Raw genomic sequence first — 16,395 nt, 5'->3', positions numbered from 1 at the left:
AGGAAGGCTCAGATCACCCCCAGCCATGGTTGCCACCAACTCCCAGCGGGCAAATCCCATACATTTTGTAGATTCTCAAGAAGCTGTGGCTTTTGGGGAATGTGGGGCAGGGCCATGCTTTTACAGAGGAACATGGAGACACAGTCCACCCCTCCACATGGCAGACATATTTTCTGGGGGGAGTTCAGCCCCCCTGCAGAAGTTTACAACCCCATTAAAGGCACCAATTTTGATCCACCATCCAAGTGGAATTTGAATCATCTACAAAACAACAGGCTTTTTACCCCCCACCCCCCACCCTTTTGCTTTGATGGGTAAAAATGGGCCCCAAAGATGGAAACTTCTCGCTGATGAGAATATATACAGTGTTATTCTGCCTAGAGGGCTGCTACTGCAAGCTCCAAGTGTTTTCTCTTGTCCATGTGAAAAACAGGTCCAAATAGTACTTTTGGCTTTAGAAGGTTGCTTTTAATCTCTAAGGATCTAGGAGTATGTGAGTACAATAACAACTGGCAGAGTTAAAGTATTACAGCAAGCAAAGTAATCCAAAAAATCCAAGTGATGAACAGATCCAAATTGTCGTCCCCCTCATGCAATCTCCTGCAGGATCCCAGCTCGTTCAGCTTTATTTTCCCACATCCCTTTCTCATTTGATTTGTCTTCTGTTATTGTATATTATTCTTTTAACTTTCACTTTACTAAGGTTCCTTTATTTATTTATTATTTATTTATTTATATTTATATACCACCCTTCCCAAAGGCTCAGGGTGGTGTCCATCAACACTAAAACAATTTAAAACATTAAATACATAATTTACAATAAAATAATATATAAAATACCAGTTCTTTTGTACATAAGAACATAAGAACATAAGAACTAGTCTGCTGGATCAGACCGAGAGTTCATCGCCCATTCAAGAGTACTCTGCTACTTCCAGTGGCCTCCACTCTGTTTCTTGGGAGCCTACATGCAGGGATGTGAAACCAATGGCATGCTGCTGCCCTCTAAATTGCCTTGGTCTGCTAAGGCATTTTGCAATCCCCGCATTCAAGGGAGGATCAAGATTGGTAGCCATAGAGCCGAATTCTCCTCCATAAATCATAACTACAACCTCTTCTTTTAAAGCTTATCCAGGAACAGGCCACCACCACCTCCTGGTGGCAGAAGGTTCCAAACAATTCAACGCCAAATTTTGCGTGAAGAAGTGTTTCCTTTTATTAGTCCTAATTCTTCCCCCCAGCATTTTCAATGAATGCCCCCTGGTTCTAGTATTGTGAGAACTGAATGGGCTAGGGCTCAGTGGTATAGTTATACAGCTAACTATCAGCAAACTAGTATAGCTTAAAATAACCTTTGGTTTTGAAATGAGGCATCACATTGTGAACACTGTACAGTTACTTCTCTACTGCAGCTGGGAAAATGGAATAAGGAAAAAAGCAGCGGGCGGGCAGGGTAGTTGCCCTACCCTGAATAGCATTGGACTTTAAACATAGATGAGGGATCCATTGACAATTTGTGTCTCCTCTGATGTCTCTTTGGCTTTCTCATGGCAGTGCTGTCTTTTACATATTTGCCATTTTATCTTTGTGTTTTGTTTTGGGTTTTTTTGGCCTCATTCCTATGTGTTTACATTTTCTAATTTTGATAGACTTGCAAGGATCTATTTAGAAACATAGTTTTGCCTGCCTTGGCTTGTTAATGGTTTGGTTTTTTAAGGAGGCACACTGGGTGAAGGAAGTAATATCTTGACTTCACAGTGATGTCCTGGAAAAAAACCCTTTGATTGTAGAGCTGGCAACATGAGGGGAAAAAAGCCCAACATGATTTGGATTTGTGATTACCGCAAAGTCAGGAGGTCTCCTAGACTTCTTTATTCTGCAGAATGTATGAAGCAGAGAGGCCTTTCAAAAAAAATGGCAGTAAGGTTGTAGTAAATGGAAGTAGTCAGGAGGAACTTTCCTAAAGGTAACAGAGTTACAGCTTATTACATTGTTTTGCAGCATAGCATCTCGCGTGCATACCGCAGCCATTGTCTATTTTTTTATTTGAAAGGTTACATGACATTTTTTTATTGAGAGCCCATACACTGTTTTTATACTATCACTTTTTTCTGTTTGTAAACTGCTTTGAATCTCTGCATGAAGGCTTTAAGGGTAATAATAAAACCATGCAAGAGGAAAAACGAATTTTAAAGCATTCAGAAGATGCCGCCTATCAGACTTCAGAAGAAAGCCTTTCACTGACGCAGCAGGCGTTTTCCTGCCGCTCGCATGGTTTTTCAGGGCACTTGGTAAACAATCTTTCTCCCAACTTTTTGTGGACCATTTCTCACTGTACACAAAGCTCAAGCCACATGTGCTGTCAAATGAACATTCAGTATGGAGCTGACACATCTCAAATCGACACACATAATATGCTGTAAGTACAATTTTGTCATCTTAATACATAAACATCTTAGGCATTGCTTTGAACAAATGCATTGTGAGAATATACCTTCTTAATCTGTCATCTTAATACATAAACATCTTAGATATTACTTTGAACAAATGCATTGTGAGAATAGACCTTTTTAATCTGTGGTTACAAAAGAAATAAGGAAATAGAAGCCTTCTTAATATAATCTGTTGGGTTTGGTATGTTTACTCAAGACTGAGTAATTTGTGGGCAGACTGCTGCTGGGGCTACTGATGAAATTTTTCCTGAGTTTCCAGTGGTTAACCTGACACCGTGGCAACTCAGCATAGTTTTGTTGAGTTTCCTGTTTTAGTTGAAGAGTTTTGAACAGTGAATTTCAGCAGAGCTTCCTTCATTGTGCTTACCTTTTCTGCACAAGACACCAAACATTTCAGAGGTTGCTGTTTGCACAGCACATTATCTGCCCCAAGCAAAAGTTGCCAACTTTTGACATTGTTTTTACATTTGCTGGGGGAAAAAGCTCTACATCTGTTTTTCAACAAAGAAATTCTACACTAATATCCCTTTTAATATTATACATTTCTATTACAATTTTTTCATATTTTTATAGATAACCAAGAGCTAAGTGGAAGCTTACCCAGCTATTGGCTGTCAGTTATCAAGGAACTGCAAAATTCACATTGTGTCAAGGGGAAGAATTCTGTCTCACACTGTGTGTGTGTGCACCATCAAGTCACTTACGGTGACTTACGGTGACCTCATAGGGTTTTCAAGGCAATAGATGTTCAGAGGTGGTTTGCCACTAACTGCCTCTGCATGGGCTGACAGAGTCCTGAGAGAACTGTGACTGGCCCAAGGTCACCCAGCAGGCTTCATGCGGAAGAGTGAGGAATCAAACCCTGTTCCTTAGAGTTTGCCGCTGTTAACCACTACACCATGTTGCCTCTGGTTTCTGCAGGTAGCCTTTGGTATTGCAAGTAGATTTAAACAAGCAGGGAACTTGCAAAGGCATCTCATTTTCCTCTCCTCACTATTTGCTTTCTTTTTTTCCTTAGAACCTCTTTAGTCTCTAAGTTTTTCCCACTCCTTTGCCTTCATATTTATCCCCTCCTTTAAGAATTTTGGTCTGGGAATACCATAGTTAAGTTGTTCAGTGGGAAACCCAGGGGGACTTGTGAGGATACTTCACTTTCCCTGTATCATCCTCCCCACATTATTCTGCCTTTTTTCTTACTAGCATCTCTCATTCTCGCCTTTTCTCCTCTCTCCACATGTAGCAAACAATCTACCTTTTTATACCCCCCCCCAAAAAATCTGTGTCTATATTTATACTCTATTAACTATATTTATATCCTATTTTTCCATAAGAAGGACTCAAAGCCTTCTCCACAATTCTCCTCTCCTTCATTTGATTCTCACAGCAATCCTGAAGGGAAGGTTAAGCTAAGAATATCTGACCAACCCAAGTTCACCGAGTGAGCTTCCAAGGCAGAGCAGGGTTTTGAGCCTGGATCTTCCAGATCATAGTCTGAAAATTTAGCCATTACATCTCACTATCTTTCATGGGGTGGACCAGGGTGGATTTGATTTAAATCATGGTGTTCTTCCTACAGACTAGTTCTTGCTGGTATAGTCTTATTGTTTATAGCTAGATGAATGTTCCATTTTTAGAGTAATTTATCAGATTAGTTACATCAAAAATACTGATTTGGTTATACTATTAGAAAAAAATAAATTGTTCATCTCGCAACAATGTCATAGGCCCCTTCTGCAAATGTAAAATAATGCGTTTTCAAACCACTTTCACAACTGTTTGCAAGTGGATTTTGCCATTCCACACAGCTTCAAAGAGCATTGAAAGCAGTTTGAAAGTGCATTATTCTGTATGTGCGGAATGAGCCATAGTTATTTCCAGTTTCACTCAGGCTACCATGCTTTAGATTTCTTTGCTGCAGTGTTTGCATTTTGCATGCATACTTGCCTTACTCATAGGTACAGGAACTTCATTAAAATATTTTCAAACTGGGTCTCTTTTATGACCTGCTGTCATTATAGATTTTTTCCTCCAGAGAGAGAATAATATGATAAACCTCAGGCTATACACACAAAGATCCCAAGACGTGTGGGGTATTCTGCTCAAAAGGTTTCACTTTCAATTTACTGGAATAAATCTGCAGAAGGAGCTAAGTGTGGGAAGGGGGAGAAAAGCAGCAAAAATGAAAGTGAAACCACAGGTCTTAGAATCTTTGTGTGTATAGTCTGAGATTTATTATATTATTTTCTCCCTGGAGAAGAAAATCTATAATGCCAGCAGGCCATAAAAGAGATTCAGTTTGGGAATATTTAAATAAAGTTCTTATCTATTTACATATCTATATATGTATTTCTAATCGTATAACCAAATGATTTCTCTAAATGTTGAAACTTTGAAGGTAATCAGGAAGTTGCTTGCAGTGGAGCGATAGCAAAATATGCCTTCACAGTTTAAGGCAAGCATTACAGCTTAGAAAACAGCTGAGAACCTCTACACAGAAGCCAAACAAGCAGTTACCCTACACTGCACAAGAAGAACCATCTGAACACTGCTAGAACATAAAAAGCTTTTTTTCTCTTTACTATGAGTGAGCAATGTAGTGGTTGGCTGAGAGTCTCAAAAAACTAACTCTCTTGTGTACATTCAATCAAGAAAGAGGAGATGTGATGTAGGCATATTGGCCTACCCCCTATGCCTGTTTTTGTTGGGTTTGGTCAGGCTTTAGTGTTTTGTGAGAATGTACAAAATGGCCACAGTCAATGGGGAAGATCACAAATTGGGAGAGATGGCAGTAGCTCTTATGCTTTGCAGACTTAGTGAACAAGCTTTGTCTGCATAAAGGAAATATGAATGTAATGCCGTTGAAAAGGAAGAGAACCCATTTGAGGTCATATCATTGTAATTTTGTTGTGACTTATTGCCTTGTTCTGACTTTGTACTATTCTTCTAGAATAGGTATGAAGTGCAAAAATGTATTTGTTTATTTAAAACATTCGTAAATCTATCTTTCTCTTGAGTATTTCAAGATCCAAGTGGATAACAGCAATATAAAAACAATTTTTTAAAGCAAGGATAAAAGCAATAGCTCTAAATATGCATTCAACTTCTGCTAAAAACAACTAAATCCTTTCAACAATGTTTCCTTTTCACTCACACTTCCTTTTCATAGTTACACATAAGTGGCATGCATTAAAGTAACTGAGTACATGATGAAGTTTGCCTAGAAGTTTGCTTTGAGAGAATTGAATGTGATCTTGTGTATATAATATTGGACAATTGGGCAAAATCTATTCAACTGTAGTTGAAAAAAATTGATCTCTAGGTGCCAGGTATTCAAGACTGAAGACACCTGGGATTCCGCCCCACCCCCCACCAAACTTTCTGCCTGTTAAATAAGAAAAATTGGCTATGACTCCTCAGTACACTACATATTAGTCCCATGTGTCTAACACGAGTCAAAGCAGATGACTGGCATGTGTGGATCCACACCATGTCTTACACAAAACACATGTACAAATTTTATGTCATGAATTCTGCCAGGAATGACGGGCAGGACAGAAACAAACTAAGATGGGGAAATGATTGTGGTCGTATCATGAGGATTTTGAAAGCAGAGAAATACAATCGTATAAGAATATGGTAGAGGAAAGAAAAATTTCTGTAACAGCATATGTTTGTGCCAAAGGCAGGATCTTTCTTATTACTAGTAAAGCTTATTCTTGATAAGCAGAAAGTTCAACATAATCCTGTTCGACATCTGCTTTTGTAGATAGGGATGTTTGTAGGGTGTTTGGATTCCATGGGGCCTGAAAAATGATACTTTCAGGTATTTGAGAATTATTATTTAGTGTTATTGAACCACTAGTGAGAGGAGGGGAGGGGTTAATCATTTTAATTTCAGACATTGGCACTTAGTGTGCTTTCTATCTTTCCCAAGTCCCCAAGTTATAAAATCTGCGCATACGAACTCCCTTTTTGGAGGGCTCAATCATCCTCAGTTTAATGTATTGTCGAAGGCTCTCACGGCCGGAATCACTGGCGTGCTGTGTGGTTTCCAGGCTGTGTGGCCGTGTTCTAGCAGCATTCTCTCCTGACGTTTCGCCTGCAACTGTGGCTGGCATCTTCAGAGGATCTGAATCCTCAGTTTGCTTGGTTGAATTTAGTTTTTCTCAAATTTGTTTTCCTCTGCTGTCAGTTCAAGGGGTGAAGACTTAACTGTTGCCCTTGGACTGTTTTCCACTAAAATAAATGTAAATCCGGTCCCCTCAGAAAATGTGCTTTTTTTCAAGGGTTGGGGAGAGGCAGATGCATTCAGCTGAAGTTCTCCCCACCACAGTTTCCCAGGACCATGTAGACTCTCCTCCTCTACCTCTGTTTCCCAGGTTCCTGTAGATGTGGGAAATGTGGGGGTGGGGGCATAATCTTTTTTTTTGTTTTGGTAATATTCGGGTTTGTGTTTTAGAAACTTGGAAAAAATTAGTAAAACGTTGAATAAAGCCTATAGTTATCGACTTTATTCAGCTTTCTGAGTTTTTAAAACGTGAAGTTTACTGATTAAAGAAGATTGTCCTCACCCCTACTGTGTACTCTTATTGACCATCATGGATACTTCCACTATCAGTTGTCTTCCAAATTGTAGATGGTAACATCTTCTTTCTTTGGACCATATTATTATAGTCGGCCTCCTAACTTATTTTGTTGTTTGAAAAACTAACGGGCAGTTTGATGATGATGAGTTTGTCATTTCATATGTTTTTTCCCCTACAGATAATGACATTTCTACTTAATGCCCTTCTAATCATATAAACTGAACTGTACTCTTCATATTTTAAGTTACTGTCTGCATTTGGCAGTCATGTGTTGTCTGGTTGCAGGTGATAGTTATCTCAGATACTGTGCTCCATATTGCCAATTAAACTAAGGCCCGTATCATCTGTTGTTGGCAGAAAGACAGTTGATGCTCCAGTAGCCACATTGCTGCATAGAGGGATATGTACTTTTTCAAGGTTTGGAGTCTGGTGAGTTCACAAACTAGAACTGAGGAATAGGCATTGAGCTGTGCCCTCTGATTACTCCTGTTGTTGAAGTAGTTCATTCAGAAACTTCAGTTTCTTAAGTAGATTTTTACTGTGATTAAGGAGCAAATGTTCACCACTTGTAACCCATAAAATTCAAAGGTTTTCTGCTCCCCCAAAAGAACCTTGCCACATTTACAAATTATTTGGAGATTTGGTATTCAATCTTCTGAGTCACCATTAGAGAAAAAACAGTTTAGGTTCAATGGTGACAGTTTTTCTTTTAATATTTGTGTGTAAACATTCTGTGGTGCAAAGGCTGCCTTGTGGAATCTAGGAGACTGAGGTTCAAATCCCCAATCTGCTATGGAAACTTGCTAGAGGGTCACGGGCCTGTCGCACAGTGTCAGCTTACCATACAAGGCCCTGCTGAATAAAAAACAACCTGACTTCTTCAAACGTAATTCCTGTTTCACTAACCCTGTAGAATTCTTTGAGTGTGGCAGTAAGCATGTGGACAGGAATGAGCCAGTAGGCATTATTTGAATTTCAAAAAGCCTTTTGTCAAAGTCCCAGACCAAAGACTCATGAACAGACTTCCGAGTCATGGGAAGCAGAGAGTTGGAGTAAATGACCATTTCTTTCAATGAAGGGTATCAGCAGCAGGGTCCTGCATAAATGAACTGTAGTTAGGGATGAGGTGGCCTAGTTTGCAGATGACACAAAATTATTTGGTATGGTTAAGACAAAAATGGATAGCGAAGAGCTCCAAAAGGATTTGTCCAAACAAGGGGAATGGGCATTAAAATGGCAAATGAGATTCAGTGTGATACCTATTGTAACAAAAGATCCCAACTTCATACACATACTGATAGGATCTGAGTCGGCAATGACAGACCGAGAAAGGAGTCTTAGGCTCTTTCCGCACATGCAGAATAATGCACTTTCAAACTGCTTTCAGTTCTCTTTGAAGCTGTGCGGAATGGCAAAATCCACTTTCAAACAGTTGTGAAAGTGGTTTGAAAACGCATTATTTTGCGTGTGTGGAAGGGGCCTCTGAGTGGTGGTAGACAGCTCAGTGAAAATGTTGACCCAGTGGGCAGCTGCTGAGAAAAAGGCAAACTTCATTCCACCCTTACACAAATCTGTGGTAAGATCATGTGGAATATGGTTCTGGTCACTGCATCTTAAAAAGGATACTGTGGAGCTTGAAAGGGTACAGAAAAGAGCAACGCACATGATCAGGGACCTGAGAAACTGCCCTGCGAGGTTTAGTTAATAGTCTTGGGGCTGTTCAGTTTAGAAAAAAGAAATGTACAAATTGACTCAGCTCAAGGATCAATGGAAATAATACCCAAGTCCCACAGCCCCATGAGCAGAGCTAGTGTGGTGTGTTAGTTAAGAATATTGAAATAGTATTATTCAGAAGATTGAAGTTTGAATCTCCACTTGTCCCCTGAAAGCATAATGGCTAACCTTGAGACAGTCACAGACTCTCAGCTGGACTATCACACAGGGTTGTTGTGAGACAAAATGGAAGAGATGACCATGATATAAATTGCTTTAGATCCCCATAAAGTAAGTAGAATTGAGTAAATAATCAAACTCCATCCAGCACTTTCTCACACACACACACACGTTCTTTATCTTCTTTGTGTCAGTTTTCCCCCACCTTTTCCCCTTTAGGGACTGAGGTGCTTCAGAAAATGGTAGCGTTTGGTTGAACTGACTTCCCCATAGCTCTATGTAACACACCCAAAAGGTGAAGGATGCCTACTGGCTTTATTACTTTCCAGGCACATCCCTCACTATTAAAAAAATACTGGAGGCAGATTTAAAACTTTTAACAGATTAAAGATTTAGCAACAGGTAGAGGAGATGGTTAAGGGAGGAATAATAACTTGGAGATGGATTTTGATGAGGCAAATAAGGCAGAAGGTAAGATACACACACACATACACACATAGGGTTCTCTGCACATCACTTAACTAGGTTGTCAGTTTAAGTTCAGCTTAGTTGTTATTGTTTCTTAGATATTTCCCAGGTTGTATAGTTCCTTTCATTTTACACATGGTATCGGCTATTGTCTTCACATACAGGATTCTAACACTGGCTTTGTACTTATACACAGTACCTTCACACAGCCCACATAGTAAGAAAGACCCTCAAAAGAAAACAAACTCTCTACTTAAGGGAAGCCAGAGCAAATCCCAATACCCCAGGTCCAATGGTATACAGGAATCCTTCTCTCACTAGAAAATATTCCTATCCTGTTGTTTTAACTTTGTTTTTTGTAACCTATTTGTATCATCCTATATGCCAATAAAGACTTGGTTGGTTGGTAATCCTGGTTTATTTTGTCCCTACAACTTGGCCCTCCAATAAACCCTTCCACCAGTACACTTCGTGTATAGAGGATGGGGCGGTATAAAAGTTTAATAAATAAATAAATAAATAAAAATAAATATATTTGCTTTAACCCAGCACTCAGGCTGATAACAGCAGCAGTCTCACACTTTGACTGATTACTTCTCTCAGATATGTTTAGTTTTTCACACCCAGTTAAGGCAGACAGCACTTAACAGCAGGAACACTCAAGACCAAAAAGCCTCCCAGATTCTTCTGGTAAGAAATTAACCTCCTCCTCCCGATCATCATATAGTACTTGGCCAATCAAGAGTGCAGGAGGCCACAGCCAATCAGGTGGCTCCCCTGTTCCTAGGCTGTCCTGCCTCATTGTGACTATAAGCAGTAAGTTGTTTTACATAAAACTGCACTTTTTAAAAAAATCATATTTCTTTGAAATCCATCTCACTAGCATAGTAAAGAAAGTGACCTGTACTGTTTCTTCATCCTCCTATCAAAACTACAGAGAAAGAAGATCTCACAGTGTTGACTAAGTGTTTCCTCTTCCCCATTTAATCCTCTAAAATCCTGTGAGGTAGGTCAGATTAAATTAAGAGCAGCTACCTCAAAGTTGCCTAATGAGTTTCATAGCTAAAACAGAAATTCTGTTTCAATATTTGAATATCACAGGTATTCTTTAGCACCTTAAAGACTAAAAAAATTCAGTATAAGCTTCTGTGTTCATCTACTCAGCAAGTAGGCAGATACATACATACTAAAAGCACTGTATGTTGATTGTACGTGTCTTCACTTTAACTTGTAAAAAGGCTACTGTTCCTGATCAATAGAGGACCCTAGAGAAGGACATGTTGGAAATTGCTACTCCCCTTCCATTAGTGAAAAATTTAATCTGGATCCAATCTTGTGTGAGTGAAATTTTAAGAGACTGCAAGGAATGCTGCTTCTGTAAATACAGTTGTGATTGTAAGAACTTTATAGTGCTTACTGCATTGCTAATTTACAATACTTGTCCTTTCAGATTAGTGTATTGTTTTGTTTTAAACAGATGTGGCCTTGAAAGAAATGAAGATACATTACTCAGGTGTCTTGCCGTGACTATCTATCTGGAATTTCTGTCCAACGCAAACTAAATTGAATTGTGTATTCATATTCTAGTTATTAGATGATTTTTCCTGTAGTGGGAACCAAAATTGCTTATGGACAAGAATACAGTTAAATACAGTTTAAAAAATTGCAACTTTGTACTAAAATACAGGATGAGAGTAAACATATCCTGGCCTAGTTCAAGCTTAAGCCACAGGTTAAAAGGCAAGAACTGAAATCCTTGAAGAGGGTCTGTCTCTCATATTCCCCCTCCACTTTAGTGGCATACCAGCATAAAACGATGCTTAGAGACAAGGCCTTGTTTTTGCGCCTTTCCACATAGAGGTGTGTTTCCCCCCTCTCCCCCACAAAAACAAGACTTTGCTCGCAGTAGGCTCCTGGCCTGGCGCCGGCTGCTGCCGGGCTCCCCACCTCTGTCAGAGGCTGTAAATGCTTGTGGCCTCCGATAGAAGTGGAGGGCAGCAGCAGCCGGACTGGGAACCTGCCATGTGCTCCGCCAGCCCCCCCCACCTCCATTGGAGGCCATGAGCAGGTGTGGCCTCCAATAGATGTGGGAAGGTGGCAGCAGCCGGCCTGGGCCAGGAATCTGCCGGGTGCTCCCAGCCTGGCGCTAGCTGCTTCCAGGCCATGACCCCTGACCTCCATTGGAGCCTGTGAGCAGGTGCAGCCTTCAATAGAGGTGGGGGTGACAGTATCTGAACTGGGCTGGGAACCTGCTGGGAGTTCCTTGCCTCAGCTGGCTGCTGCCGGGCCAGACTCCTCCCCACCTCCATTGGAGGCCATGCCTGCCACAGGAGGGGTGGGAGCTGGCCTACAGCCACGGTGAACAGCTCAGTCAGCGAGCAGCGCTTGCCAGCCCTGGCACAGGGGGAGCCTCCGGGCTCCCCCTCACATGTGCCCGGGGATATGTCCCCGTTGATGGCATGTTGCTGCCCCACCTGCCTATCTAGGTGATAGCAGCATTTTTTCCAATCTGCCCTTCCTGCTCCAAAAGTAATAATGCATGCCAGCCCATTTTTGCAGTCCAGCTACTTAGACCAGATTTTTACTTCATTTTTTCACCTTTTTGGATGGTTTTTTTTTTTTGTGGGTGTCGTAGTTCAAATAGAAATGGTCTCAAAATATTTGTAGCCATTTATGTTCAAATAAATGAATTTGGGGATTTGAGCCCTTTGGGGGAGGGCAGTTTAAAAATGCAATCAATCAATCAATATTTAGAGTCAAGTTGATACTAAAGGTAGCACTTTTTTGTGATTGGCTTAAGTTCTGTCAAAAGCAAAATTTACCAGTTACACTAAGGTATCCTCTGAAAAAGAAGCACCCTTCTTTTAGCAGTCATTATATATTAGAGGCAGAGACAACAGCCTTTATTTTAGTTAAAAGCAGTGTGTAATCCATCATACAGGTGCATCTTAGAGATCAACAAGGTTTTGAGGGGATGACCATTTAGGAGTCAAAGCTCCCTTTGACAGTTCCCAGTCCAGTGCTGGGAACTGTGAATACTTAGCATTGCTTTGTACACATAGGTCCAATTTCTACAGGGGAGGTGATCGGGAGCAACAGCCCGAGAAGGCCATTGCGTTTACATCCTGCATGTGAGCTCCCAAAGGCACCTGGTGGGCCACTGCGAGTAGCAGAGAGCTGGACTAGATGGACTTTGGTCTGATCCAGCTGGCTTGTTCTTATGTTCTTATGAGGTATATGCAAAAGTCTACTTTGGGGAATGTGACTCCTGGTAATCCGTTTCTGGGATGGTAGATTCTTAGTTCTGAGCCAGTATGGTGTGGTGGTTTGGGGGTGTGGATCTGGAAGACATGTTGAGTGGAGGTGTGTTATGAAACAAATGTGCCTTGTCATGATCAATTTTTATGCTTCAGTAATTCAAAATGAGATCACAGCTATATGACAGGATTTTTAATAGCTGTTGTATGGCTGATCTAACAGAGATGAAGTGAAACCCAGGCAAGGATCACTAGTACCATCTGCATAGCATTACAGAATTTATCAGATTTTCTGAGAAGTGATACATCCCCTTCATTCCTTCTGCCTCAGCCAAACCACTAGGAGTCCATCATATAAACCCCAAAGGATATGGAGGAAGTTGCAGCATCACAGTAGTCAAGAGGCCAGAGTTGCCAGAATGAAGAGCCCTAGGGCAGTGAGGAGAATCTGAGGCACTCCAGATAAATATGGACTACATACCCCACTGTGGCATGAGGAATTGTAGTTTATGAACATCTGGAATGCCATAGGTTCACCCCCACAGGTCTAGGGGACACCCATATCTGATACAACCAGAAGGCTTAATTGACATAACGTTCTTGCAGTCATAATGCTTGTCATAGTTTACTTCCAAAATTGGAAGGTGTGCTATAAATCCCCAAACCATAACATACAGCATTATGCCTATGCAGAGCTACTGTATGATTTTGTGAGAAAGTGAGGCAGACAGTGATGCACGTAGTTTGAATTATAATGGAGGGATTTGTCTTGGTTGCAGTTAGGGTGATTCATTGTATTTTTCAAATCCTATGTACTGGCTTTCTTTCATTCTTTCCTTTTTTTGACAAGTCAGTGTTGCTGTTAAAAAGTGAAACAGTAGAGATGGGTCAAAGCAGGTGACTGGAATTTCTATCTGTCTTCCTTTCCTGCTATTGTTGTTGCAGACAGACTGATGTTTTCTATTCTGGGAGAGAATGGCTATTACCTAGCTGCTCTCCTGGTGATACCTAGTTTCAGTAGGCCCTGCTTTTTCCCCATTTTTTCATGCCACAGCTACAGGAGGTAGATGCAATATAAGAGTAGAGAGTGGATGGCAACTCATGCCAACAGGACAGCGTCAAAGGTCTTGTTGTCTTCCCCCTCTTTCCTTTTCCTAGCTGCCCTGTTGGTGATTTGAGATACAATTAGAAAACAATCTTTGTTGTGTCTAGGTGTCCATTGGGGGTAGGGAGGAAACCCAATGTGCTACTGGTGAAATTAAAGCTTTTCTACATGACTTTATTTTAGGAACACTAGCCGTCTGCTCTGTCTCTGATCTACAATGAGTGCCAAATCTGCTATCTACAAAGAAATTTTTGCTCCACATGATGAAAGGATGCTGGGAGCAGTCCAAGTAAAAAGGAGAACGAAGAAAAAGATTCCTTTTCTAGCAACTGGGGGTCAGGGTGAATACTTAACCTATATCTGCCTGTCAGGTAAGATAAATGATTTTGATGTTTAGCCATCCTTTTCAGTTTATCTTTAAAGTTTGATTAACTGATGGGATGCTGTCCATTGCCAAAAATAATGGAAGTGCACTGAATTTTAATCACACAAGAAGATAACAATGATAAGCTTCCATGTTCATAGGTTTGAATATATGAAGGAAATATATTGGTGGTTATAGAATGCTTCTGTCTATGTTGTGTTTTCCTGAAATGTTTCATAGACATTTCTAGTGCTTTTAATGGCGTATTATTACAAGATGAATTCACGTAGTCATTTGTATGCTTTGGGGGAAATGGATCTTAGTTTCCAGGGTTCCATCAGGAATTTTTACATATTATGGTATGTTTGCTGTGATTATAAATAGCCTTTGGAAGTTTGAAGGAAATATTTTGCATTTTCCTTTCTAAAAGATAAACAGCAAAAGGATAAGAACTGTCTTGCTTGATCATACCAAAAATCTATGCAGGCTAGTTTGAGTGTCTAGTGAGATGCCTCCTGACATAAAAGCATCCCTTGCTGTCAAGATAACCAGAAGTACAGTAGCCTTTATGTATTGTAGCTGATAGTTATTAAAAGACCTCTCTTATTAGTGTTGCTTACTTATCTGTGTTGATGGTGGTTACAGTGTGTGTCTATCTCTCTCTCTCTCTCTCCCCCTCTCTCCCTCTCCCCCCTCCCTCCCCCCTCCCTCCCTCCCTCCCTCCCTCTATCCTCTATCTATCTATAGATATTAAATTTGTTGCCCATCACTGATGGGGATGTGTCAGTGCTCAAGCATATTGCTTTCTCCTCATTCCTTTTTCTGAGGAACCCACAGCAACTAAATCCCATTCCTTTAGGAACACCATGGCGATAAACATCCACACCTGGCAGGGATCTTTCTGGCCTATTCTATGCTAACAGGCAGAGAAGCATTTTAGCAGAAACCTCTTATGGAGCTGGCTCCTAACAGCAGGAGGTAAACTGAAGGGGAAGAAGTTGCTAACAGATGATGTCATCTGGCAGTGATAGGGCCCAGGTGGCATTCTGGCCAATGTGACATGTGAGAATGGGGCAGGTGCACATCCAAAGGGGAGAGGATATTTTGGCTAATGACAAAAGAGCCAAATTCCTAGAATTCATCCTAGAATTAGCTAAATGTTCTAGAATTAATTAAGAACCAAATAACAAAGCTTTAATGAGAATTTACTGTTCACTATGAGAAAATTAAGAAAAGGGAAATACAGTTGACCATCTAATTTTCAACTCTGGGCTGTCTGAGAAAACGCAGCCCCGGAATTACCCAGGACTGCTGTTGCGGCTGGGAGAGGGGCGAGTGAACTCTGGCCCAATGCACTGAATGAGTGTGAGGCCAGACCTGAGTCACATAACAGGACCCGCCACGTGACAAGGGTGTGCGTGGTACACCTTTAGAAGGCGGCGCCAGCAAAGCCCTGGCCTTTTACAAGGCTGCCAAAGAGCGGATCCCATCCTCCTACCCCTGGAGTAAGGCTAGTTGTGTTAACTTTTGTATTTATTTGTTTTGTTGCAGCATAGGGACACATCCTTTCTGGAGAGGCCAAGCTTGCACGTCAGAGCTCCCCACAACTGGGGGCCTCAATAAAAGGACTAGGGTGTGGGATGGACTTGGTAACGCAAGCCGTGGAGTCTCTGCTTGGGAGCCCCGCTACCCCTGGCAGTAAGGGGTGTCACATAGAAGGAGGAGGAGGAGGAGTTTGGATTTCTATTCCCCCTTTCTCTCCTGCAGGAGACTCAAAGGGGCTTACAATCTCCTTGACCTTCCCCCCTCACAACAAACACCCTGTGAGGTAGGTGGGGTTGAGAGAGCTCCGAGAAGCTGTGACATAATGGGCCCATGCTCAGATGGCACCTAGTAACTTGCTGTCCCAATTTTCCCAATAGGGATTGGGGAAGGGACTGGGTTCAGAATGCTTGCTGCCCAGTGACTAGGATGTTCCCCTTATGCTTGTCCATCTTCCTACGTTGATTTAATAAAACGGACTGTGGCCAAGTTTATTCCAAAGAAACCAAGTTGGTGGTATTATTGGAGTAAGCCAGTCTCTGCACATCGGCACACAAACCTAGAACATTAGAAAATTACAGCACAATCCTATGCAGCCATTGCAATAACTTAAACTAGATTAGAGTAATTTATCCTAGAATTGTACTGTAAATTTCTTCTGCAACTGGCTTGGGGAATAGTAGAAAATTTTGCCATGTTGAGGGTGCATTAGTTAGTGTAATATTTC

At 41.1% G+C, this 16,395-nt stretch overlaps 1 protein-coding gene across 8 annotated transcripts in view; it reads left to right on the top strand.

The window, feature by feature from the left end:
* STXBP6 (syntaxin binding protein 6) overlaps positions 1-16,395 on the top strand; it is a 152,953-nt gene that overhangs the window by 27,417 nt on the left and 109,141 nt on the right. For 6 of the 8 annotated variants that reach the window (XR_007243541.1, XR_007243540.1, XR_007243543.1 and 3 more), the window contains one exon: positions 13,946-14,133. The exons of 1 other annotated variant lie outside the window; for it this stretch is intronic. Coding sequence is in view for 2 of the 7 variants with exons in the window: in XM_048485069.1 (XP_048341026.1) it covers positions 13,980-14,133 (154 nt within the window). In the remaining 5 variants the exon portion in view is untranslated. Of the gene's footprint in view, positions 1-13,945; positions 14,134-16,395 lie in introns of those variants that run through there. One more of the 8 variants, XR_007243545.1, reaches the window with a different exon arrangement.

The sequence above is a fragment of the Sphaerodactylus townsendi genome, linkage group LG02 (assembly GCF_021028975.2).
Source record: "Sphaerodactylus townsendi isolate TG3544 linkage group LG02, MPM_Stown_v2.3, whole genome shotgun sequence".
In the NCBI taxonomy this organism is placed as follows: domain Eukaryota; kingdom Metazoa; phylum Chordata; class Lepidosauria; order Squamata; family Sphaerodactylidae; genus Sphaerodactylus; species Sphaerodactylus townsendi.
Note: the sequence above shows the minus strand (reverse complement) of the source record. Positions and strands in the feature narration are given on the sequence as shown.